The following is a 27,547-nucleotide window of genomic DNA, read 5'->3' as shown; positions in this document are numbered from 1 at the left end:
AAGTGCAAGGACCAGATGAACTACCTCCAAGGGTCCTCAAAAGCTTGCCAGTTCTGTAAGCTAATTCGCTAGTACAGGAGAGTATAACAATTGACAGGCAGTAAAATCCAAACTAAAATGTAAATGGCTCTACACGATAATTCCACCCAAAATCTTTTCGCCCCACTAAATAGCAGCCCAACAACAAGTGCTACTAGATCTTTCCCATCTGCCTCTGAATTCATATTCCTGCTTATAAACATGAATTTTAGAAGTATAAGTAACACAATCCAAGACATTCATGCATATCTAGCTACTCATTCCCTAGATGTACTAGTTACTACGGAAACCTGGTTAAAGAAAGATAGATTAGACAATGAAGTCAGAACCCCTAGATTTAATATACTTAGGTTTGACAGGAAAAACAAATGTGCTGGTGGAATTTCCCTTATCTAATGAAAACAGGTTAGAAATAACCCCATTCTTCTTAACAGATCCCAAAATTTAACAATCCGTAACTCCTGATATTAGCAGTAGAAAGCCCTACGTATTTCAGCTATTTGTATTCCAGCTGGTACTACAGTTCAACAGCATAAAATATCATTGCTGAATATTTTTTTCTTTCCTTTTATTTAGATTTTATTTACCATGTTTAGTCAAAAAAAAAACTTTTCAGCGGGGGCCCTTGGAGAAAAGCTCCAATATATTAACAAGCATTTGTAAAAAGACATTCAGTAATATACATGAACAGACGTTAAACAACATATATAGATATATTAACAATTACAGACACAATTGCTTATTTCTGTGGGGGTTGACATTATTAATAAAATTCAGCAAATTAAGAATTGTGCTGTGATGATGATGTAAGCCGTGTTGGGTTGAAGACAGAAACTGGTTGTCTGTTAGGTAGTGGAAAAGTTGCATGTTAATATTTTTTCCTAATATTCTCAGCAGAGATGATAAATGGCAGTTGACCTATAGTTTGAAAAGATCGATATTGATTGCACCTTATGCAATGGAATGCTAAGTGGTATTTTCCAATATGGATCGATTTATCAAAACTGAAAATGGATATGCAGTAGCCTCAGCTACTGTTTTAAGATATTCACTAGGTTGTCAGGGGCAGTTGTAGTAGATTTAATTTTATGAGTTTTTTTTTTTTTTTTTTAAATGGTATCAGTGGGAACTAGTTGAAAGGAGAAATGTTGAAGGAGATTATTTGATTGAGTAGACACCTCACAAGCTTGATTAGTCACCTGGCTGTTTAATGACTGTATTGTCTGTATAAAGAACTTATTCAACTACACTGGTTATAAAATGTGTACACACCCCTGTTAAAATGCCAGATTTTTGTGATATAAAGAAAAAAATGAGACCGCAATAACTAATTTCAAAACTTTTTCCACCTGTAATGTGATCTATAACCTGTACAATTCAATTAAAACAAATTTGTTAGGGGAAAAATATAAAAAACGTACAATAAGCTGGTTGCATAAGTGTGCACACCCTTAAACTAATACTTTGTTGAAGCACCTTTTGATTTAATTACAGCATTCCGTCATCTTGGGTACACACCTGCCATCAATTAAATAGACTGATTAACACCAAATAAAGTTCAGCTGTCCTAGTAGGATTTTCCTGACATTTAATCAGTGGCCTGCTACAGCAAAAGCCATAGTTCGCAGAGAGCTTACACAGCATCACAGGGATCTCATTGTTGAAAGGTATCAGTCAGGAGAAGGGTATAAAAAAATTTCCGCCGCATTGGATATACCATAGAACACAGTGAAGACAGTCATCAAAAAGTGGAGAAAATATGGGGCAACAGTGACGTTGCAAAGAACAGGATGTCCCCCCAAAATTGATGAAAAGACAAGATGAAAACTGGTCAGGGAGGCTGCCAAGAGACATGCAGCAACACTGAAGGAGCTGCAGGAATTTCTGGCAAGTACTGGTTGTGTACTACATGTGACAACAATCTCCAGTATTCTCCATATGTCTGGGCTATGGGGTAGGGTTGTAAGATGGAAGCCTTTTCTTACACAGAAAAATATCTAGGCCCAGCTAAAATTTGCAAAACAATACATCAAGTCTCCCAAAAGCTTGTGGGAAAATGTGTTATGGTCTAATGAGACCAAGGTTGAACTTTTTGGCCACAATTCCAAAAGGTACGTTTGGTGCAAACACAACACTTTGCATCACCAAAAGAATACCATCCCCAGAGTGAAGCATGGTGGTGGCAGTATCATGCTTCGGGGTTGCTTTTCTTCAACTGGAACTGGGACTTTAGTCAAGGTGGAGGGAATTATGAACAGTTCCAAATACCAGTCATTTTTGGCCCAAAACATTCAGGTATCTGCTAGAAATCTGAAGATGAAGGGGAATTTCACTTTTCATCATGACAATGACCCCAAGCCTACATCCAAATCAACAAAAGAATGGCTTCACCAGAAGAAAATTAAAGTTTTGGAATGGCCCAGCCAGAGCCCAGACCTAACTCCAGTAGAAAATCTGTGGGGTGACCTGAAGAGGGCTGTGCACAAGAGGTGCCCTCGCAGTTTGACAGATTTGGATCGCTTTTGCAAGGAAGAGTGGGAAAATATTGCTAAGTCAAGATATGCAATGCTTATAGACGCCTACCCAAGAAGACTGAATGCTGTAATTAAATCAAAAGGTGCTTCAACAAAGTATTAGTTTAAAGGTGTGCACACTTATCTGTATTGTAGCTTATTGTATGTTTTTTTATATTTTTCCCCAACAGATTTTTTTTTGTTTTTCAATTGAATTGTACAGGTTATAGGTCATATTAAAGGTGAGAAAAGTTTTGAAATGATTTATTGTGGTCTCGTTTTTTAGATCACAAAAACCTGGCATTTTAACAGGGGTGTGTGCACTTTTTTATATCCACTGTAGTTAGCTGTTGTATCCTTCTCTTTCTGTGTGTTTGGTACTGGCTTTGTAGCTTGTCCTGAATTTAACAGTTTATTGCTTTAGGCCCAGCACAGTTTTGGTTTATTAGTGTGTATGTTTTCATAGGTTTTATCTTCGGTGATAAGTTTTTTGTTTGGTTTTTGTAGTTGTCTACATTTCGGTAAAGTAGGTGCTGTTTTATTTTTTGTCCAGTCCTTCCATACTTTGCCTGTTGTTTCATGACTTGTTTAGTTGCTAAGATTAGCCATGGGGCAGGGTTGGCTTTGGCTCCCCCTCTCTGAGGGGGAGGATACAATGTTTAGAACACCTAGGAAGATTTTGTTGAACCCTTAGACAGTATCACCTATAGTGAGAGTCTTTAGTGTCTCCTATTTAAGGAGATGTATTAATGAAAGTGTCTTCATGAAAAGTAGCAAGTTTTCTTACCATGCTGTAATGATATGTTTTGGATCTGTTGCTTTGACACTTTTTGGTGAATGTTGATATGAGATCACTTAGGCTGTCTGCCAGAGTTCCATGGGGTGATATTTTATTTGGAATGGATGTTCGGATCTAATCAATGATAGATTATCTTGCTGTGGCTTTGTTATATCTAGTTGGTGGTGTTATAAGTTGAATGAACTTGTACAGATGTATGTTATTGGTTGGCTTTTCAGATTATATGGTTTGCCAATCTATGTTAACATCACACAATGTTATGGTTTCATGATGGATTTTTGAGGAAGCCCAGCAGAGAACATCTTCCACTGTATTAGCATTGTTATGAGTGTTTGTATAGGTACCCATTATTGTGATTGTCTTGTGAGTATTTAGTTCTTGCATAGTTAGTAGGATTGCTGACTTAAAGAAAGTTGGTAGGGTGTGGGGTATAGGGAGATATCTCTATATTTTTTTTAATCTGATAGTATCGTAGCTTGTCAGGCAATTTCATTTTTTTTCCTGGCAGAACCTGGTTTCTGTGGCAACTAAGATGTCTGCATTGTATAGCGCTATCCATGGATGCATGTCAGGGATGGTGTATATGTGAAGGCCACAGTGGATGAGATATGCTGAGCTGGACTTGGATTTGGGTGGCTGTCACCAGTAAGTTTTAAGTTATGGCAGTATGATGGTACTGGTAGAGGAATTTTTGCTTGATTTTATGTTTAATTCCCTGTTCAGCAAGAAGCTATTATACTATGCACCCTCAACACGGACTGGCAGCTGGCCAACATGACACTCCATCAGAATCGGTAAGCTTATACATCTTTACACAGTTAATCACCTCCAACACTAGAATTCTGACAGTCAACTTTTGATTGGAGCACAAATGAAAGACAGTTCAAATATTTGGATGTCCGTCAGACACGATAAGTGACCACCTTCCCACCCAAGTAGTCAAAAACTACAGTACTGATTCAAAAACATGATTTACAACCAAACAGAATTTAGCAAACAACCCTTTATCAGTACTCTGACCCCCCATAACTGGAAGACATTAAAATCCATGCATCTTGATGCCATCTGTTACACTTTAATGAAATGTTTATAAATATTCCTAGCAACCTAGACCCTATACAAATACAAAGAGCCCAATCATACCCTGCACCATGACTAACTAAAGAAACTTAAAACCTTATGCTTCACAGAAACAAAGCTTGAAAAGACTGACATAGAAGCAAGAACCTAAAATACATTTCATACATTTAGGCATCTCAGAAATTTTGCTAAGAACCATATTAAAATAGATAACCCTATTATACCAACCTACAATGTAAAAAAAAAATACAAGCCTATTTTGCTCATCACTAAACAAATACATCATGGACAAACCACCATGCCTTCTTGTATTTGTTAAACAAATGACTTGGCACCGTCTCAGTTCAGCTCGCACTTTATACAGACAGTACTGTCTCTTAATAATAATAATAATAGCTCCTGTCTCTTTTCCCCCCGTCCTCTATTTAACAGTTACATTCTTCTAAATCCCAGGAAAACTTCTGCTGAAAGTAAAATCAACCTCTCCAAATGCTGACCATCTTCTTGCAGATTACCTAAAATAGCAGCTGATACCATGGCTTTCCCTTTATCCATACTGATTAACTGATCCATATCCGAGAGATTTGTCCCATCCATCTGGAAAAGCATTCTATATAGTACAACTCCACAATTCTGACACATCAACAGACTTTTCTAACTATAAAGCTATCGTCATCCTACCCTATCAGTCTGAAAAACTAGAAAAATGCGTGCACTCACAACAACTTATGCAGTGTATTACCTTCCATAACCTTCACTCTATAGTACTACCACTGCTGCCTTCAACTTCAGTGATTTCGTAAACCAACACAGGAATAATGGCAACTTGGTATCCTCACTGTTCTTAAATTTATCAAAAGTTTTGACGCCATTTCCCAGCAACATCTTAACAAACTTACTGGTAGTTCAGGACAACAAATTATTTTCACTACTGTTGAAGCTTGGTTAAAAGATGCAAATATGCTTTTAAATTTAAAAAAAAAAACTCATATTCTTCATTCTTGAACAGTACTAAAATAAAGCAATCTCTCAAAATAACCTTATTCAACAACACAGACATTGAAACTATAACCCAAACAAAACTTCTGGGCATCCTAATTGATAGTATTTTCAAATATGACCAACGCATATTACAAGCCATTAAAAACACACCAAAATTGTTGCTCCATCTGTAGAACCAGAGACTTCCTGACAGGTGATACAAGACAGTGTCTACCTTCTTCCAGTCCTACTATATACCTCACTTATTTTTATAATCATTGATACTACACTTACAGCTAAATTCTCCACTTGTTACAATAAAGTAACTAAATTTGCTGAAACACTTATAGCATCGCTGAAACAGCTGAATTGTCTCAAGCTACCCAACTATTTAACATACTCACTGTTTATTACTGCACATAATCTTATATGTGCACCACAAAAATGTCCAGCACTAAAAGATAGCCTGCAGCAGTACTCTACATGTAGATCTAAGTTCTTAGTAATCACAGTAATGTCTAATATCTCAGCAGGCAATTCACTCGACTCCCATTACACATCTAAACTCTGAAACACCATCCTAGTATTCTTAAAACAGACCTTGAAACTTTCCGCTTTGAAGCCCTTACTAAAACTATGACATCACTGAGTCTGACTGATGGATGAAACCACATGTGGTCTTGCACGTGCTTCTCACCTAGATAACTCCTTTTCCTTTGTCAGGTCATACACATTATCACTTTATAACCTTCTTCCCTTTCTTAGCAGCAGACCTTTCCACTAGTCCTCAGTTTCCTTCCTACCTTAGTCCGCATTTGGTATTTCAGTTTCTTTCTGACTTTCCCACTTTATCCATCTCCTTCCTTTTATAACCAGGTTCTACATCAGTATGTACCCTAGTATCCATACCTCGTGATCCTTGGCTCATCAGCTGTGAAATACCTTTGTCGTCGTCTTAGTTTTAACTACTGTGTGTACCGACTGACTTTGGAAAGGCAGTTTCATACTCCTTACTTCAGTTGTATTTATTCCTAATATCTGTACTGTAACCTTCCTTACCTATGTCTTATACGTCGTATCTAATGTCTGATTGTCACATATTTCACATGAACTGTTTGCTTAGTAAATGTTTTGTACTTGGAATTTAGTATCACATATAATGACAGCACAGAAGAAATACTTGTTTTATCTTAACCAATTACCTGTTTATATCTAGTTATCTTAAGAACTATTTGTGTAATATATTTGTATAAAAAAATTGTCATGAGTATCTTACATATATCTGCTGGAGCTTTTCTTTCCAGGCCTCAAATGAAGTTGGACTTTTCGCATTCAGAATTTCCCTGTAAACAAAGGCAGACAGATAAATAAATAAATTAGTTATTAATTCATAAGCATGGGAACGATAAATACTTGATAACTGTAGGCCCAGTAGCTTAACAGCTGCAAAAGGAGAAAGTTATGAAAAAAAATCCTGAGGAGAAATCTGGAGTCTCTAGGACGGGTACCAGTATGAATTAATAGTCAGAAGAAACGGCCTGTCCAGCTTGACCCAGTTTAATATTGGGTTACAGGTGAACTTGACAGGTGAGTACCAGTAGATGTGGACTACCTGGACTTCAGTAAAGTCTTTAACTTTCAGCCTCATGAAACAAGCTGATAGAAAATGGGAAAAGTTGGGGATAGGACCAAGACTGAAGAACTGGACTGCATGATGGAGCGGTAAGACAGAGTGTTGCGGTGGAAGGGACACTGTAAAAAATTAGGGAAATGACTAGTGGAGTACTTCAGGGATCTGTACTGGATCAGATAACCTTCCATGTGTTTTCTAACACTTACTTAATAGAAAATACTGCAGAATTCATGTATTTACTGCTAACATAAAGGTAAATGGCAAAAAGAGTCTAAGGAAGGATTTGGAAAGGCTGTCCCTTTTGGGTAGAAAATTGTCACTTGTCTATTGCAAAGAAATGGAAAGTACTACACTTGGGCCATGACAAATAGTGTGAAGTATTAGTTTGGGGAAGTGGATATAAAGGCAACAGAGCAGGAAGGATGATATATCCTTAGGAGGGCAGGTTCCAGAAGTGTTAAGGTAATGCTCCTCCATTCTTCATGGGCCCAGTCAAGACCATACCTTGAGTACTGTTTGCATTTGTGCAGGCCACTGTAATGAATTGATAGGAAAGCCGCCAGAAAGAAGACTTGAGAGCAGAGGAAATGGTGAGAAAATGATAGTGGTACACAAGCTCATGTCATGGAGATATGAAGGAGTCACTGTAAACAGGATGAGCAGTTTGGAGAACAGATGGCATAGGTAGGAGACTGAAGGGACTTGGATCTCCAAGAGCATTTCTTTAAAGAGAGGCTTGTACTGCAGACTGATGGATTGGACTGCTTTAGTGGGTGGTGGTGGTGGAGTCCAAAGATGTATTCAAAAAGTTGGGAAAGGTAAGGGTTGGGGGAGGTTAAATGTTAAATTAACTTAAGGGTAGATTAGATGTGCATCTGCAACACTTATGTTATTGCCCAGGGCATTTTTGTGTTGTTGGACAATGTCATCAGACTCCTTTTGCGAAAATGCCACAACCACAGTTCTGAACATCCTTCTTGCTGTTTACAGCAGATACTACAATGAATGATGCATCTAGTGCAGAACAGGTGAGTATATTTTGGAGAGACACAGGTATATGCCCTTGCTCTTCAACTGTAGTCCTACCACCTGAGTTCACTCCCTCCTGCTGCATTTGTACTCTTGAAGGCAGTTGAGATCTGTATGCACTCTGGCTGGTAGAGAACTGGCTCACTTTTGGGCTGTCAGCTTGAGTTTTGCATTCACCTTTAGTAGACTAGATGGATGTCTGCAGATATGGCAGCACTTTGGTTTTCAGAAGATCTGAATGAAGGTTATTGCAGCACAGACATTTCAGTAAATCACATGCATATTCTAGTGTTCTTTGCTCTTTCTTTTCTCAGAAGCTTGTACAGCAAAGGTGAGAGTGCCATATCCTTTGTAGTGTGATATATGACTCCACTTGTTCTGTAATGGAAATGATGCCCTATTTTTGTAGATGGTATGAGGGGAGGGAAGTTATGTGCGACTAGGGCTCTGTGTTTCTGGAAACGGTCACTGTATGCAGCCTGTCACTTGTTAAATGTTTGTCCTTGGTTAAGTTTCACAAGAAGCAGTTATGTAATGGGTTTATGCAGCCAGATTGCATTGACCCCCCCCCCCCCCCCGCAACCTGAAATGTTTATCAGTTGGAAACATTTTGTCACCGAACATGTCAATTTTCAAGCAGGAAGCATTAAGAATCTTCACTGAAATCTTGTAGTATAGAATAATTGCATTTCTCATAAAAAGTAGTAAGTACAGCTTTGCACTGTTTTTTTTTTAACATGCCCCCCCCCCACCAAAAAAAAAAAAAAGCAAGGCATAGACAAAGTGCGCTACCTTTTAATTTTGACAACCTCCCTTTCAGGAAAACAAGTTGTACTGTTTATATACAGCTAAAACATTAGAATGACTTCTCTTTAAATAAAGGAAATTAAGTAGCTTAAAATGTAGACTTCCTTTATTTTGAAAGTTAAAATCTTAATAGCTGTCTGATTCTTAATGTTATAGTAACAGTTAAAATATGTATAATGTTTTTATGTATGCAGACAAATGAACATAAATGTATTAATTCTGATGTATCCCAAGCTAAATTATCCCCTTCTGCCTTCATTGTAGGTGTAATTGATGTATCCCTTTGTTACTTTATTGCTAATTTTATTAAAAATAAAAGATTTTATAATGATGTTGCTGACTCTATGATTACTGTGCTGAAAATAATGCTGTACATTTTTCTTTTCACAGTGCTGGAATTGGTCGCACTGGTGTTCTTATTACCATGGAAACAGCTATGTGTTTAATTGAAAAGAACCAACCTGTTTACCCACTGGATATTGTACGAATAATGAGAGACCAGCGTGCTATGATGGTGCAGAATTCAGTAAGCAAAAATTGTGGTGTGCGACAGAAATAATGTTCAAAATCTCAATTCCCTTCCTATTGCATTTTTGACTGTTGGTCACATGTTTTAAAGGTTTAAGTACATTTGTTTCATAACAAAGGTGGATTTAAACAGATGTATGTTCAAAGAGAAGTAGTTTAATTTCTTGGTAGTGAATCATTGAATTTGACTGACATATGAAAACCTCTTAGGGTAGATTGTTTGCACATTTCCATACCTGAGCTTCAGGCTGGGTGTGAGCATCTTTCATCCATCTACCCAATCCCACAATTAGTTGGAGGACTGCCTTACTGTTTTCTTAAGTTCTCTCACTGTTTCTCATTCCACAACCTCCTCAGCAAGGTTTTACATGCATCAGCAACTCTTTCTGTGAAAACGTTTCCCACTGTTCCCTTTAAGCAACTCATCTTACCTTCAATTTGTGCCTCTGATGCACTCCCTGCTCTGTATAATACCTCCCATTTTGAGATGTTGACATATTTGAGTTACTTAAATGATACTTTCTCCCCAGGGTGCATGTGTTATGCTTTTTTGCTTTGTCTTCATGTATTCTTATCCTGCACCTATCTTCTTTTTTTCTGTTCTTTGATAATGTAAGATCTCCACAACTGCAGGCACTCCTGATGGGGAGCTTGGAGTCTGTAGTAAGGCAAATAGCTTTTTACTAATGGTGCTGCCTGTCCCTTTGTATGCCTTATGAGCAGCATGGTGGCTTATAGGTTAAGGTCTCTGCAGTATAGCTTCAGGGTCCAGTGTTCAATCCTGGAATCCATTTATTTTGTGGAGTTTTCATGTTTGTCTTGTATCTGCATTTTTTTCTTGTTTTGGCTTCCTCCCACTTCACCAGATTATTGGTTAACTGTCTACTCCAAATTTGTTGTATATCTTACATTCAGCCTTTTCCTTTTGACCCATGTTAAGGCTAAAATGAGTTAAAGATGGTTCTTACTCATATTTCAGGCTGCTGGTGTAATATTCCCAAGGCAATTTACCATTATGATTGTTGTAGTAACTCTGTTGTATAATGCTCCCCCCCAACATCCCATCACTGTGCTTTCCTGTGCAGCTTCCTTTGCATTAGGGCTTCACTGCCATAAATTTGACCATATGCCATCTCGCTCTCCTTTTCATCTTGCATAGCAACACTTTTACAGACTATGTACCTTTCCCTTCTCAGATCTTTACTGTTCCACTTAAATTTGGACAGATCCAGTTGTGAATCATGTGGTGTACACTATTGACTTTGCATTTTCACTGTGGACTATGTTGTTGCCTGCTGTGTCCTGTAATCCAACCTGTTTTCTGCCATTTTGGGACAAACTTTAATGTTTTTTATTAGCATTGATAATTATCTACCTAACTGTATCTCTGCCTTTCTAAAGGTCTAGGTAGGAGACACCAACTGATTTACATAATTATTCAGTTTTGAGAAGTATGTTCATTTAATCTGGCATAAACATACATTCATACTGTCTTTGCCATGTGACTAGATTCTTGCTTACCTTTCTTGAAGTTGTTCTCATTTTTTTGATAGCCATCTGACAGTCTAGAACATTTCTGCTTTCGCTTCTCTGCTTTTTGTCTAATATCAAGTGTGTAGCTTTGCTGTTGGTTTTAATAAGTTAAATCTTGTGTACTTAATGTCCTTGTGCTTCTAAGTTCAGTGTAGTTTGTAATGTCACAATTGAGTAAGTCACAATTAGAATTTTTGAGATGGATCCTAGTGGACTGTACTGCTTTATTTACTGGGATGGTTTTACCCTTCCTCTCCAATTCCAAAGTTTCTGAGTCCAGCCTGTTGACATGCAACTAAGGATTCTACCCACACCACTTTCAACCCATTTTCAAGTAGTGTTTTATTTGCCACTTGGCAGATTTCAGGAGAGGCTGAAGGGAGCAACAAAGGCAAGCTTCACTTTGTGAATAAAGATTCCATAGAGAATGGTGAAACTGCACTAAAGTTGCCCAACAGGAGACACTCAGTTGAATGTGCTCACCTTATTGGAGCCATACTTGTACTACAGTGTGGTCTGTTTTACTGTGGAAGCCATAGCACTGAGTCATTGCAGTAAAATAGGAACATCAGTACTTCCCATGCACCAGCCCTAAAAATGGTGGTGGTTTTCTCCCCACATCTGTAACTCATTCAGCTGGAATAGGGAGCACAATGTAGAAACAAATTTATCATCCAGTGTTCCCCTTCTTCCAGAATAAACTTCCTCTGCATGTTATGCAAGGTAGTTCAGTATCCATCCTCATATTTGATCTGGATGACTGGTTAGGTGCTCTTAAATTTAGCTCGGGACTAACTAGCGTCTCCTTCCTTGAAAAAGGAGTCAAAGCCTTAGGGTGGGTATTCGCAAATAGCGGTAAATCTCTTATGAAGTTGCATCTGATCTCCTCGGAGCAGAAAGTGCTTCTGGGAATAGTGCTGAGCATGATACAGGACAAAATATTTAAACTCAGGAATAGCTAACATTGTATGGTGTCTTCCTTTTGTTTGTCGGGTTTCCCTTCCTTGTCCAGCCTGCAAACCAGGTTCATTGCTGCTGTTGTAGGTCTCAAGTTAACAGCATCACAATGGTGCATTATGGCAGGTATCACAAAAATGTATCATTATATGAGGAACCTCTGGAATCATTCAGAAGATTGTTTGACTCTAAAATGTTCAGTGATTGCTTTCTTACTTATTTAAGAAGCTCAGACAGTGGGTGGCTGTGGTGACCTTCAGCCTCGGTAGACCATTTCTGCCACTTTCCTCAGTGCAGGTCTTTAATACAGATGCGTCAAGTTTTTGAATAGGGCCTGTTCTCATACAAGATTACACATTAACCTGAAGGAGATGCTAACTGTGATTTTTAGGTATTGAGAAATTTAAAAATTACCCATATCTGGAGTTTCTTACAGGTAGACACCAACATCACCATACTGAGGTGGCAAATAAAACAGTCTTGCCAAATTTGCTGGCTAACACTATGGCTGTGGATTTTGGCTTTGTCCATGAACCCGCAGTTTGACACTTCAACTAACATGAGAAATTAGTGGTGTGTCAGGCAGCAGGAAATCAAACAGCTCACTTAGACTTATGAGTGTCAAGTCAATGTGGAAGTGTCCCAGGAGTTAGTAACCATCTGGTAAGGCTAGAGATCTCACTGCATCTCAGGAGAGCATTCAGTTCTACAAGTTCATGACAAGAACTCAGAATGCTTAGATGTGATGAGACTAGGGAAGAACATTTCCCACGTTCTGCACTCATTTAAAAAACATGAAAAGAAAATGCTTAGTTAATTCCGGTTGCCAACATTGGCCAAGAAAAGCACTTATTTTTTGTCATGAACAGTGCATATCAAATCCATTATCTTCCTCTTGTGCAGGATTTTCTTATAATAAAAATGCTACATATGTCTTTGCATTCTCTTCATCTCATGGGTTAGAAGGGGAATTATGACTTTCTGCATCTGAGGACCATTCATCAAGATTATACTCCTGGAGACCAGCTTGTCATATACTTTGCCAACCAAGAGAGGTTTTCATTCTCATACGCTACTCTTGATTGCATTAAGAGATTGCACAAAATGGGATAGGGAAAATTATTTAAGTGATATAATAATTGTTCACTTTTCTTTGAAGTTGCTTAATCTCAGAAGAATTATATAAGTGCAAGGGTTGCAGCCCTGCGATGAAAAGATCTTGTTGCCTTCAAAGACATTGTTTATGGTTTGTTTTGGTGATGCATCATTTCATAACAGTTTGGGGACACTTTTTGCCAAGCAGACCATGTCAAAACTGGATTTCTGAATTTATTGGATTTTGTTATGATTCAGTATGTAAACTCAGTGGACCCATTAAGAATAATTCCAAAAGAGTGGCAACTGCCTCCATCGCCCGTTTTTGTGGGATCCTGGCAGTGGCAGTCTGTAAAGCAATTGGCTGGTCTGTAATTTGCATTTTTTCCAAATGGTGTAAGTTGGATAATGTTTCCAATGTAAGCAACAGTTTTTCTGTAGCATTCTTCCCAGGGCTTCAGTCTAGACACCAACCAGCCTGCCTTTTTATTTGTAACATGGAGTGTTACCCAGACTTAATTAAAACTGAGAAGGCAAGAAATATATGATATGTTACAATACACTATGATTTTGTGAATCGCTCAGCCATGCAGTAGAAGACCAAGAATTGTCTTTACAGTTTAGATGCCTGTTTCCCTTTTATATTCTGTTTACTTCATTACTGAACCTGCCAAATGGTTTGGCTACCTTTATCCATTTGGCCCATTCATTTCATCAGGGCTAAGAGCCAGACATCTATTGGATGGGCAAGAGTCATATAAAACCTGTTCATTTCTTCTCGGGGAGCCTAATCATTCCATTCTTGTTCCCCAGTAACAAAAATCAGGTAGTAGGGAATGGGCCAGCTTTCAGGTCAAGCTGAGCAGCCTGTTTTTGTCCTTGGATCTTCCCCTCCCTACAGTGCCTTTCAAGTTCCACTAAGTGCTGTCATTTGCACAAACTCTGCCTCTGAATACTGAGATGTTCTTTCATTTCAGTGTTGAAGTATTCTTTACAGTAGGAATCCCCTGATGTCCGGCCAGTATAACAAAGCCTTTAGGTTGCTTTAAGCTACATCAGTACATCATATGTATGCTCCCCACATATAGCATAGTGCATAAAGGTGGTGCCCAGATTTATCATGCTCAGAACTTTTTTGTCGCCAGTCCTAACGCCATTTGATCATCTGTCTGAATGCCCACTTCATTGCTTTTTCACCAAGCTGTTTCGAATTGCTTGTAGGGTTTTATGTCACCCAGAAAGGGTAAATGCCATCGCAGAAGGCAGATTCCCCATAAAGACCATCCCAAGCAGTATTTATTTTGTCTCTGTGCTTCCCATTTCATCCTGAAGACTCTCCATAGTCAGCTTTCCTCTTTGGCCTTGTATTTAGAGAACCAGCATCTTAAGCTTTTAGTGAAAGACACTATGGAGGGAACTTCCTGCTCTGAGGGTCAGCCATCTGTGAAGAAGGTGGCCAAGAAGTCCCAGTTGGATTCTTCCACTGTGCCACCTCTGCCGGACGTCTCTCCTGGCTCCTCTGTTGGATTCCTCTGTCGCAGCCTCTTCGTAGGCCAGTGTGGATCCAACCTCACACACACCCCTGGAGGCTTCATAGATACCCATTTCAGATGTTCAGGGGGAACCGCAGCTGATTATTACCGAAGGGCCTAGGAGTGTTCCTCAGATTCTGGTTAGAGAGGAAGTTCTGGCTACAATTGTGGAATGTCATCCAGCATTTCAACCTTCTGTTTTACAGGACAGACATCCCTTTGAAAAAGAAACAAAAGACAAAGCACGTTTCTCCTGCTCCTAAGGACCCACAGAGTGAATGGCAAAGTTTCACTCGGGGTTTGTTTAATGCTCTTTTGGCTTTGAAACCTCCTCAAGGAGTCTCTGTTCCTGCTCCACCTTGGTCCTCAACTCCTCTTAAAAGGCCTAGGGAACAGGATTCCTCTGACGAAGAGATGGATTCAGATGTGGAATCCCTTACTTTATTCATCCCTGATTCCTTCCAATTTAGACTAAGGTTCTGAGGAAGAAGAGTCTACTGGTCCTGACACTCCTTTTGAGAAGATTTCCTTCGGGGACATAATTTCCAGGATGATGGAATTTTTTAAATAGGATTGTGCTCAGGTTTCTGATGTTCAAGATAGGTGGTATGAGCTTCTGCAAATGTCTTCTCCCAAACCTTCTGCTGTCCCTCCTGTTTTAGATGTCTTGTTGGATGTCTTTTCTACTGCATCTCGTGATCCAGATTCCAAGCCCCCTGCCCCCCCAAAAACCTGTTAAGTTTTACAGGGTGCCTGAGGAATTCAAATTTACTTATAGATGTCCTTCAGCTGACCCCTCTGTGGTGTCTGTGGCATCTGACAAGCCATCTCCAATTGCTGTCTTTTACAAAGCTTCTTCCTTCTGATAATGACAGTAGGACGATGGAAAGGCTATGTAAAAAGGTTTATAACTCTGCTACCTTGGCTTTTAGGGCTGTCAGTTACCAGACCCATATGCATATGTCCAGATGTGTTTTGTCTCTTCTTCCTCATGCCTTTCAGGTTATTTCTGAGCTTCCTGATTCTAAAGGGAAGACTTCTGCTCTTTCCTTGTTGGGATGACTTCTCAGGGGGCTTGCCATTCTATTAAGTGCAGTTGTGATGCAGCAGATGCTTCTTCCAGAGCTGCTGCTTTTGATTCTGTAAAGAGGCAACATTCCTGGCTTAAGCTTCAACCTTTGCCTAATGATATTAAGGCCAAGTTGATGGATACTTTTCTGGATAAGTGCTTATTTGATGCAGCTGCTACTGATTTGTTTAAGTCTCTTCAGGATAAGTGCAAGGCCTTGCAGGAACTTAAATTTCTCCTGCCAAAGTTTCAAAGAAATCACCCTAATAAGCTGTCCTTTGTTCGTAGGCAGTGTCACCCTCCTCCCAAGTGTAAGAAGGGGGGGGGGTTAAAAGTGCTCCTCCTGCTAAAGCTACCCAGACTCCTGTGACCCGGAAATCTCCTTTACCTGACAAACCAGGTGCTGTCAGACTATCCTGTTCTTAGTCACATTCCTCTTTCTCTTCACCTTTCCTTATCTCTTCCAGTTTGGTTAAGATTACTCAGGATTCCTAGGTTCTTTCCATTATCCACATAGGTATTATGTGGTCTGGAAATCTCATTCCCCTTTCAGGGGCATTCCACAGCCCCCTCAGGAGCAGTTGGCTCTCTTTCCAGGAGTGCTTCAGGATCTTCTGGCTCTGGGAACTATTCAGAAAGTTACAGATGTTCATCGTGTTTCACTGTTGCAGTTATTACACTTGGGTTATCCTGCTGGCAGGCGTCCCGCAGTCGGCCTGAATTCCAAAGTCCTGGTCCAGCGTCGGTTGCTGTCGCCTCTTCCCTGATGTCAGTGCGCCAGGGGAATAAAAGATGCAGCCGACGCCATTTTCTAAAGTCTTTCTTGCCGCGCGATGCCCGAAGCAAAAGCAGTTCGGAAATGCCGGTCGGCTGACTCCTGAGATTTTCGAAATTGAATTTCAGATCCGAAGTCTTCTATAAAGCTAAGTACCCCATTGGGGAAATTTTTTCTTGCTCCAGACCGATATCAGAAAAAGTTAACAATTGTATTTCTTGTGGGAAGCAAATACCTCATAAGGATTTTCATTCTTACTGTATTCCTTGCCTAGGCCCTGACCACGACGTAGCTAGTTGTCGGTTTTGTGCTAGATTTAACCAACGCACTATTAAGCGTCTGTACGATTTTGCTTTTCATTACTTTGGTGAAGGTTTAACTATATAATGCCGTCAGAACAACTGACGACCGGAATTCATAAAAAGCGCAAGGAAAAAGAAAAGGACAGGCACCCGAGGTCCAAAACTGACGACAAAGCCTCTTCCAGGCCAGTCGCCGGTTCGCTGGTTCTCAGTGAGGCGCTTTCACAGCCCCTGACACCCGTACCTCAGAGCCAAAGGCCGCCTCCAACTCCCACGTGGAGACAGCTAGGCCTCTGGATACTCAAGGTATTGGGCCTTCGGAAACTAATCCCTCAGATGGGTCCGGAGCCGCTGAGCAGTCATCGGCTTCTGAGGGTATTTTCAGACCTACACAGCTTTATATCAAGCCAACTTCAGCATCCAAGACATAGACTAAAACAGTTTTAAAGACAAGGAAACAAGTACAGCATTCTCCAGTACAGACTTCCATGCCTAAGAAACAGATGCTCAAAATGGCCGAAGACCTAATTACTTTGATCAGGGGTTCCCATCCCCCTCCTGATAAGAGGCCTAGGCAAGATACTGAATATGATTCCTCTGATCAGGTTTCCATTTCCTGTGACTCCTTTTCAGAACAGGGATACTCTATTCCTCCCCATGAGGATTCTGATGCTGAAGAATCTATTCCTTCAGCTTATCCTCCTGAGGATTACTCGTTTGGGGAAACCCTGCATACCATGAGGGAGCATTTCCTCTGGGAGAGCCAAGATTATTCATATTCGAAGAAAAGGCTCAGAGACTTTCTTCTACTACCTCAGCACCGACCTCTTGCTATTCCACCTGTTCTAGACATTGTAGATGATGTATTTTCAGAGTCTGGCCTGTCTCCCGACTCTTTACCTCCTGCACCTTGTTAAGCCAAAGGGATACTGCAGGGTTCCAGATTCTCATAAATGTCTATATAAAAACCCTGCTGCTGACCCAGAAACTATTTCTCAGGGTCCCAAAGGGGTCAAGGCTGCTACTGCAAAAAACCCTGTCTCCTCAGATAGAGATTCTAGGGCACTGGACAGATGGGGTGAAAAAAGTTTACACTTCTGCTACCTTGGCTGTAAGGGCTTTAAATTGTCAGTTTCATATGCTTAAATATCAGCAATATTTAATGTCTCTGTTAAAACAGAAAATGTTGACAAATTCTGAATGTTCTGATAACAAGGAATTGCAGGATTTATTGCATGCAGCTGAACAAGTGGTAAAACATACTTTGCAATGTGGTTATGATTCGCTGGAGGCCTCTTGCAGGGCCGCTGTAACACGTTCTGTTATTAGAAGGCATGCTTGGTTAAAGGAACAGACTCTGCCTGATCATGTTAAAGCAAAATTATTGGATGCTCCATTACAGCATGATACTTTGTTTGGTGTTAAGGCAGAAGAAGTTTTGAAGAAAATGGAGGATAAAGCTAAATCTATGCAGACAGTGAAGGATTTCTTACAGGTACAGCCACCCAGATTTTGCAGGAACTGGCCTTCTAAGAATTGGTCCTTTCCCGTGTCAGACAGGCCACAGAGGCAGATACAGATGCCCTAGAGGCAGACAACAGCCCCAGGGCTCATACAGGCCCAAACAATGGGGTGCTTCTACCTCCAAAAGCGGAGAAGGCAAATCACAGCCATATAGGAAACAGTCCCAATGACTTCCCTCTGCCAATGCCAAGCACTTATCTTTTGGCAGCATCCTTAGGGGGAAAGCTAGCACTTTTTTCAAAAAATTGGCACACGATCACCCAGGACAAATGGGTCCTGAATATAGTCTCTCGGGGCTACAGGTTCCACTTTCACACCCTTCCAAAGGCAAAAGGTATGCCAAACCTGTCACAATCAATGGGCAGAGGCACAAAAACAAGTTTCATCTCTCATGGACATGAGGGCCATTCAGCCAGTGCCACAACAAGAGCAGGGACAAGGATTTTACTCAAGACTTTTCTTAGTACCAAGAAAGGACAAAACATGGAGACCAATTCTGGACCTGTCTATTCTAAATACTTTTCTGGACGTTCCAAAATTCAAAATGTTGACTCTACAACATCTTCTGCCCATGCTGGGCAAGAAGGCTTGACTTGTAACTTTGGACCTCAAAGAGGCATACCTGCATGTCCCAATCAGACAATCTTGCAGAAGATACCTCAGATTCATAGCTGGCTCAATGCACTACCAATTCTCTGCACTGCCCTTTGGCTTATCTACTGCGCCCAGGGTCTTCACAAAATGCCTGGCACCAGTAATTGCATTTTGCAGACAGAAGAATTCAAATATATCCCTACTTGGACGACTGCCTTATTCAAGCAGAGACCAAAGACATTCTACTAAAGCATCTGGCGTTTGTAAAAAGATTACTAATTTGCCTAGGGTACACAGTAAACGAAAATAAATCAAAACTAGTACCCTGTCAAGCGATAATATTCCTGGGTGCAAGCTTAAATACAACTGCCCAGATGGCTTATCTCACGCCTGACAAACAAAGGCAACTGTCTTCTTACTTCAAAAGCATGGCAACAAAGACCCAGTTATCTGCAAGAAAAAATTCTGCAGGCTCTGGGCTACATGGCCTCCTGCATTCTACTAATTCCATATGCAAGACTGCATATGAGGAAACTACAATGGTATCTAAAAAGTGTTTGGACTCAACATTGCCACAGCTTGGAATCATTAATTTCACTCATTCCCTACCTGCAACAGGAATTTCGATGGTGGGCACAGGCCTGTCACCACAACAAGGGACAGCCATTCACTTTACCCACAGCCAGGCAAACACTAACAAGAGATGAGTCAAATTATGCCTGGGGGGCCCACAGGGTAGGAAAATGTATTCAGGGCACATGGCCCCCAAGCCAAAGGCATCTTCACATCAATCAAAAAGAGATGCTAGCTGTACAAAATGCCCTGACAGCCTTCAAGGACGTACTTCATCCAGGACAGCTGCTGATAAAGACGGACAACACCACAGTTATGTGATACATAAACAAGCAGGGGGGCACACATTCCTACCCCCTCTGCAGACAAGCCATGATTTTGTGGAACATAGCATTGACCTACCAAGTACACCTGCAAGCACAAATCCTGCCAGGAAAAACAAATGCTCTGGCAGACGAACTAAGCAGAAACCTCATGGATCCTCACGAGTGGAAACTAGATCCACAAATCTTCAGCATGTTAACAAGGAAATGGGGATGCCCAGACATAGATCTTTTTGCCTCCCCTCACAACTGCCAACTTCAGAGATTCTGCACAAGGACTTATCACAAACAAGCATGGAAAGTGGATGCCTTGTCATTCAGCTGGAACAACCTTATAGTGTATGCCTTTCCTCCACTGCCTCTCCTCCCCAAGGTACTACTAAAGGTCAGACAAGAGAAACCACAAATGATACTAATTGCCCCAGACTGGCCACACCAACACTGGTACCCAATCCTAAGGAGTTTGTCCCAAGGCCCAGCCTGGACATTGCCTCAAATTCCACATTTACTGACGCTACAAAACAATCAGATCCTGCACAGCCAACTCAGAACCCTAAATCTAGCTGCATTGCGGATAGTGTAACCATTCAGAATACACCTCTCTCTAAAGCTGTTATGGATGTTATTTTGGAGGCCAGGAGGCCCAGCACCAGAAAATCTTAAAAATGGAAGAGATTCTGTGCTTGGAACCAGGCACAAGGAATTGACACGCTTGTCCCAAATATACCTCAGATTTTACAATATCTAACTGAGATGCTGGACAAAGGCCTATCCTTCTCATCAATTAAGATCCATGCCTCTGCCATTTCAGCTCATTACAATGCAGACCCACCTATTTTTTCACATCCATTGCTTAGGCAGTTCCTCAGGGGGGCCAAAAATATAAGACCTCCGAGGAGAGCACCAATACCTACATGGGACCTCAATTTTGTCTTGGAAAAACACACAGCCGCCTTTCGAGCCAGCCAATACAGCTGAGATAAAATTCATATGGAAAACAGCTCTGCTCCTAGCAATAACTTCAGCAAGAAGAGTCTCAGAGTTACAGGCATTAATCGCTGTGGAACCTTTTATTATCTTCCATCCGGACAGGGTTTCTCTAAGGACAACCCAACATTTATCCCTAAGGTGGTATCCAGTGTGGCTCTTAACCAAACCATTCATTTGCCTACTTTTTTCCCAAATCCACAGAATAAAGGGGAGAGACTTCTACATTCTTTGGACATACACAGACAGCTATGCTTCTTCTTGGACAAAACTAAAGCTTTCAGAAAGACTGAGCAACTTTTAGTGGCATATGCTGCAGGATCACAAGGAAAGGCTATCCCAAAGCAGACTGTTTCAAAATGGATAGGACACTGCATTCATTTCTGCTATTCACAACATGGCAAGTCAGTGCCTAAGGGCATTAGACCACATTCTACCAGGGCAGCAGCCACCTTAGCAGCCTTCCTCAGAGGAGTACCGACCAAGGATATTTTGGTGGCTGGAACTTGGACTTCAATTTACACTTTTACTAAGCACTACCACTTACCTCTTTACTCTAAATCCAGAGCAGGCTTTGCCACTGCAGTTCTGCAGTGCCTTATAGCCAATCCTACTTCTAGACACGGCCACCCAACCTCAGCTTTGGGATTCAACCCAAGTGTAATGACTGCAACAGTGAAACACGATGAACATAGTACAGTTGTGTACCTACCATAAATGTAGATGTTCGAGTGTATTCACTGTTGCAGTCCAGGTTACCCACCCACCATCCCCCTTTTTTTGCTGGGACTTATCTGTACTTCTCTATCCTATACAACCTATGTGGTGTATTTGCTTGTAGATGAAGGTATTGTTTATTTTAGTGCATGCTTTTATAAGCAATGTTTTTTAGCCTACCCTTTTGGGGGCACCTGACATCTGGGGCAAGAAAAACTGAAGAAAATGGCGTCGGCTGCGTCTTTTATAACCCTGGAGCACTGATGTCAGGGAAGAGGTGACAGCAACCGATCAGGACTTTGGAATTCAGGCCAACTGCGGGTAGCCTGCCAGCAGGATAACCCAAGTGTAATGACTGCAACAGTGAATACACTCGAACATCTACATTTATGGTAGGTACACAACTGTACTTTTCTCAAAGGGGGAAGCGATTTTGCTCTGGAATGTTTTTGGTTTCCCAGGAAAGATGGCACTTGAAAACTGTCCTAGATGTCTGCATTTGAACACCTTTCTGATGGTCCCTTCCTTTTGGATGTTGTCCCTTCAGAACTTGTTCCCTCTCTTGCTTCCTCAGGCTTTTTGAGTGTCTCTGGACCTCAATGATGCTTATCTTCACATTCCTATTCATCCCCTTTTCAGGAAGTTTTTACATTTCTCTGTTGCTTCCTGACATTTTCAGTTCTCTGCTTTGCCCTTTGGCCTTTCTATCACCCCAAGGGTATTCATCAGATGCCTCTCGCCTGTGATTTCTTTTTGCAGTCTAAGGGGATACAAGTCTTTCTCTCCATAGACAATCACTTGCTTCAGGCATCTTCTCCAGATATTCTACTGCAGCATCTTCACACTGCCATTTCTCTTCTGCAAAGCCTGGGGGGTTCACTGTAAATTTGCAAATGTCCTTTCAGATTCCTTCACAGGATCATGTATTTCTGGGGTGCAGGATCCAGACTATTCCAGTGCTGGCATCCCAGCCTCATCTCAAGGCCTTGAATCCCTTCTTCTTCTGGATTTAGTCACAGCAAGGGAGTTTCTGAGAGCTCTAGGTTGTACTGTCTCCACCATTCCTATGCTCCCTTTTGCCAAACTCCACATGAGAAAACTTCAGTTGTTTCTAAAGTCACTTTGGCTTCAGAATTCTCATCTCCTTGAGTTCTTTGTTCCTTTTCTTCCATGCCTAAAGCTGGAATTTCAGTGGTGGATTCTGCAGTTGACTGTCAATCCAGGGCTTCCTTTTCAACTGCCTCTTCCCTCAGGAGCTGTTCACATATGCTTCACACATGGGATGGGGGCATCCTTCAGCTCCCTAAAGGTGCAGGGTACTTGGTTGCCACAACAAAGGAAAGACCACATCAATGTCAGGGAGATGAGAGCTCTTCTTCTGGCTTTTCAAGCTTTCCACACTCTATTCTCCACAAGGCCTCTCAGGGTGTTTACAGACATTATCACAGTAATGTGGTATGTCAACAAGCAAGGGAAGATGAGGTCTTACATCCTTTGCAGGTTGGCTCTTTTAGAGTGGGAACTATCTATCCAGTACATTGTGACTCTTCAGGCAGTTTATATTCCCTCGGGTCAGAACAGATGCTTAGGTTCATAGGTTGGTACTAAGCTATCGGCCCTAGAGCCTATACAAGCCTAGCCATAACAATTCTCTGGATATTTCTTCCCACAATATTTACTTCTCTGGACCCCTGTCTAGCAGGGTGACTGACATGATCCCCAGGGTGAATTTCCTACCTCCCATCCAATCATCAAGGTTCCTTTTGAAGAGGGCCAAGGAGGCGCTCTGCTTGACATGTATGGGCAGTCTATTCCAGAGTATGGGGAGTCTCTGGGTCAGGAACCTATCCCTCCAGCATGTTTTGTTCATTGTGATGACAAAAGTTTAGATCCCTGGAGCGTGTGGCTCTGAGGGATTGGGATTTCTTTAAATGGAGCATGTCCAACAGCTCAGAGTTTGACATGGCCTTGTATGTTAAGCAGAGATTGCCACTGAGTAGACGATATGCCACAGAGTATAGCTGCAGTTTGTTTAGACGGTCAGCATATGGCATCTGCTTTAGGCCTGTGATTCTTTTAGTGAGGTATCTCTGTGGTCTTTCCAGCTGTTGCAGTGTCTTGTGAGGTATATACCAAATGGGGCATTATACTCTGTAATGGGTCTAATGAGGGATGAGTACAATGGGACAATGACCTCATTTTTTCTGGATGAAAAGCCCTTAGTGATGAGGTGTGCCACATAGAAGGATTTCCTGACTGTTGTGGCGATGTGGTTATCGAAAGTGAGACCACTGTCCACCTGTGTCCCTAAGTCTCTCATCACACTTTCGATGTTTAGTGTACTGCCACCTATGTGGTAATTCATGGGTACATGTTTTTTTCCAAAGGGGATAACTATACATTTCTTGGCATTAAGCTTGAGCCCATGGCTCTGGCACCAGGCATTTGTTTCTGTAAGGCCCTATTATAGAATATCCACATCATTTGGGGATTCAATAATGGCTCTCAGTTTGCAGTCATCTGTGAACTTTGTTAGCCAGAGTCCCTTAGTGCTGGCCTGTACTTCAGAGAAGTAGATGCCAAACAAGAGTGGTCCCAGGACTGAACCCTGAGGTACTCCACTCGTCCACAGCTCTGGAGACTGATTCGAAGAAGTCAATCAGATTCAGGAGGCAAGATCGTCCCTTCACAAACCCAAACTGGGTGGGGTCCAGTGTTTGAAGGTTGCCAATGTCTTTGTTTATAAGTTCCATGATAATGCGTTCCATGCCCTTGCAGATCAGGTTTGTCAGACTGATGGGACGGTAGTTCCCGGGATCCAAGGCGGATCCCCCCTTGTGGAGTGGGATAACTGTAGCTGTGCGCCAGTCACTGGGCACGAAGCCTGAGGTGAGGCTATGATTAAACATGACACTTAGGCGAGGTGCCAGTTCATTTTGTAGTTCATGTAGTACACAGCCTGGGATGTCATCTGGTCCCATGGATGCTGTATTCTTAGCTGTGGAGAGTGCGGTTTCTACCTGTGTGGCTGTGATTACCGGAATTTGGCATTCTTTTGGTATTGAGATGGGCTCTTTAGGGGGTGAGAGGGGGGGTGAAGTTGGCACTAAATCGATCTGCCAGGATATTGGCAATATCCTTGGGATCAGTATATTCAGTGCCATTCTGTTGTAGCTCAGAGCAGATTTGAGCATTGCCATTTAGATTCTTGACATAACTATAGAATGCGTTGTGGTTGTCTTTGGAATCTTTGGCAGTTTTATTTTCGTAACTAGCTTTTGAAGATTTTATGAGGGATCTCAGCTTTTTACTGAGGCTGGTGAGGGAGTTTTTTGCATCCTGGGATTTTCCTCTTTTCTGCAACAGTTTCTTCCTTCTGTTGTATTGTTTGTTTATAGTAGGGGACCACTAGATTGGCTTCCTTTTTTTGGAGAAGAGCATCTTGGTTCTGTTTGGGATGGCACGATTCATGCATGAGTGGATGTGCTTGTACAGTGCCTTAGTGTAGGATTCTGCAGTCGAACTTTCAAATCCCACCTGCATGGGTGTCATGAAGTTTGTCACTTCTGACTTCAGTAGCATGAAGTTGGCTTTGGAGATGTTTTTTAAGGAGGTTTCCTTACTGGGGGGGTAGGGGTGGGATGTGGATGTCAAGGGTGATTTGCTTATGGTCAGACCTGACCAATGAGGGGGTGACCACTGGTGTGGAGCATCTATCTCCCATGTTGGTAATGACCAGGTCTGGGATATTGGAGCCCCTGGTGGGACAATGGATTAGTTGATCCAGGGCGTTGGAATTTATGAATTCCAAGAACCGTTGGGAAAAGGAGTTGGTACCCGAGTAGTTTTCCCTGTTAATGGCAGGGTAGTTGAAATCACCCAGTATTAGGGTGTTTGGTTGTATCTTAATATTTTCCAGTATGTTTAGAAAGGTGTAGTGAGAATCTTGGGGCATGGTGGGGGATCTGTAGCAAGCTACAGTTTGGACTGCAGTCTTACCTAGTGTTAGTTGCACCTGGAGAATTTCAGATGCATTGTGTTGGGCAACTAGCCTGAAGGTGTGAATATCCTTGGTGAATATGGACACTCCTCCAACTTTAGTGTTTCAGTCTTGGTTTTGTGGCCGAAAAGTGTGGTAAGAGTTGTAGCCTGGTATTGCAGGGGTGCTCTCTGGAGCCTTGAACCAGGTGTCAGTTACTGCACAGGTATCGATGTTCTCCATTTTTAGGAGTGCCTCGAGAGAGTGCATTTTGAGGTTTAGACTTCTAGCATTGAGTAGCATTACCTTCACAGAGATGTGTTTCTGGACATGGTAGTCCTCAAGTATATCTGTTTGGATCCTGTCTGAATAAGCAACTTCCTGTTTTTTGTGCCAGAGTCCCAGGTCCTCTGGTCTGGAAGGTGGATGCTGACTCTTTTTCTTGGAAGGGGATGTTTCTTTATGCCTTTCCTCCCCTTCCTCTCATTCCAGAAGTCCTGTTCAAAATGCAACAGGATGCACCCCAAATTCTTGCTGGTGACTCCTTTTTGGCCCAGACAGTATTAGTTCCCTCTTCTGCAGTTAGCCAAGGGCGATCATCACAAGTAATTTCACAGGGTGGATCTACTCGCACAAGACAAGGGGTCTGTCATCCATCATCACCTGTCCACTCTTCAACTGAAACTGTGAGTGATAAGATTTTGATTCCATACAGACATTTTTTTTCTGAGGATGTGCTTAGGGTCCTGCAGGAGGCCAGGAAGCCTGCAACTAGGAAATCCAAGTTATCCAAATGGAAGAGGTTTTCTGTTTGGTGTCTGTCTCGTAACCTGGATCCACTTTCCCCTTATGTTCCTTTGGTTCTGTCTTATCTGTGTGAACTGCTCAATGCTAGGTTGGCTTATTCTTCTGTTAAGGCCCAGTTTTCCATTGCTTGTGCTTGTCTGCCTTTATCACCACCTTTAGCTTCTAGATTTGAGGATAACAGTTTCTTAAAGGTATCCTTCATATTAAACCTCCAAGGAAGTCTGCTCCTCCTCCATGGAATCTTAATTTTGTTTTAGAAAAATTGACCCAGGCTGATTTTGGGACTACAGCTTCAGCATCCTTACAGAATTGTTCTTGGAAGACTGAAGTTTTGTTGGTTCTTACTTCTGCCACATGAGTCTGTGAGCTTCAAGCTCATGTGGCTTGTCCTCCTTTTTTGGTTTTCCATAAGAACAGGGATGTCCCTTTGTACTAATCCTTCTTTTATACCCATAGTGGTGAATGAGTTGTCCCTTAATCAGTCTATTCATTTTCCCACTTTTTCCCTCCTCCGCAATCTGCCAGTGAGAAGGTGCTGCACACTTTGGATGTGCATAGACAACTAAGATTTTATTTTGATAAGACTAAGATTTTTTGAAAATCTGATCAGCTCTTTGTTTCCTTCCCTCATCGATCCTTAGGTTTGGCTGTTAACAAGCAAACTATTTCTTCTTGGATTTCTAAAGCCATTTCTTTTTGTTATGCCTTTCATGGCAAGAGCCTTTCTTCTTCTAAGGCTCATTCTGTTAGGGCTGTGGCTTCTTCTGGTGCCTTTTTCAAGGGTTTGAATACTAACTCTGTTCTTCAGGCAGCTACCTGGTCTTCTGTGCATACATGTACCAAGTACTATATGTTGGATGTGATATCCAGAGCTAGAGCTGGTTTTACTAAAGCCATTATTCATGGGTTTCTGGAGAGTTCTGCTGCTCCATCCTCCTCTCTCTCTCTCCTTCCTGAGCGTTACCATTTTCCCTATAGTAAAGAATACTGCAACGGTGAAATGGAAGGATATAGTACAGTTGTGCAAGATCTTGGCATAATGGTAGATGTCCTTCTCTTCACTTCCTACCTCCTTCCTCCTAGATGTTCTTCGTGTTTCACTGTTGCAGTCATTACATTTGGGTTATCTGCTTGCAGGTAGCCCTCAGTTGGCCTGATTATCAAAGTCTTGGGGCCCTTCATCGGTTGCTGTCTCATCTTCCATGACGTCAGGTAATCAGGAGTATAAAGCATGCAGCCGATGCCATTACATCAGTCTTTCTTGCCTTGCGGTGCCCGAAGCAGAAGCAGTTCGCAAGTTCCAGTTGGCCGACTCCTGAAATTTTCGTTTTCGAGTTTCAGATCCGAAGTCTTCAAAAAAGCTACGTACCT

At 41.5% G+C, this 27,547-nt stretch overlaps 1 protein-coding gene across 1 annotated transcript in view; it reads left to right on the top strand.

Annotated features, from left to right (window-relative positions):
- The window catches only part of PTPN3 (protein tyrosine phosphatase non-receptor type 3), a 2,272,168-nt gene that overhangs the window by 2,231,827 nt on the left and 12,794 nt on the right, over positions 1–27,547 (top strand). The window contains exon 27 of the mRNA XM_044065075.1: positions 9,272–9,407. Within this exon, the coding sequence (XP_043921010.1) occupies positions 9,272–9,407 (136 nt within the window). The remainder of the gene's footprint in view (positions 1–9,271; positions 9,408–27,547) is intronic.

This window comes from Protopterus annectens, chromosome 3.part0 (genome assembly GCF_019279795.1).
Source record: "Protopterus annectens isolate FY-2018-M chromosome 3.part0, PAN1.0, whole genome shotgun sequence".
Lineage (NCBI taxonomy): Eukaryota > Metazoa > Chordata > Ceratodontiformes > Protopteridae > Protopterus > Protopterus annectens.
Note: the sequence above shows the minus strand (reverse complement) of the source record. Positions and strands in the feature narration are given on the sequence as shown.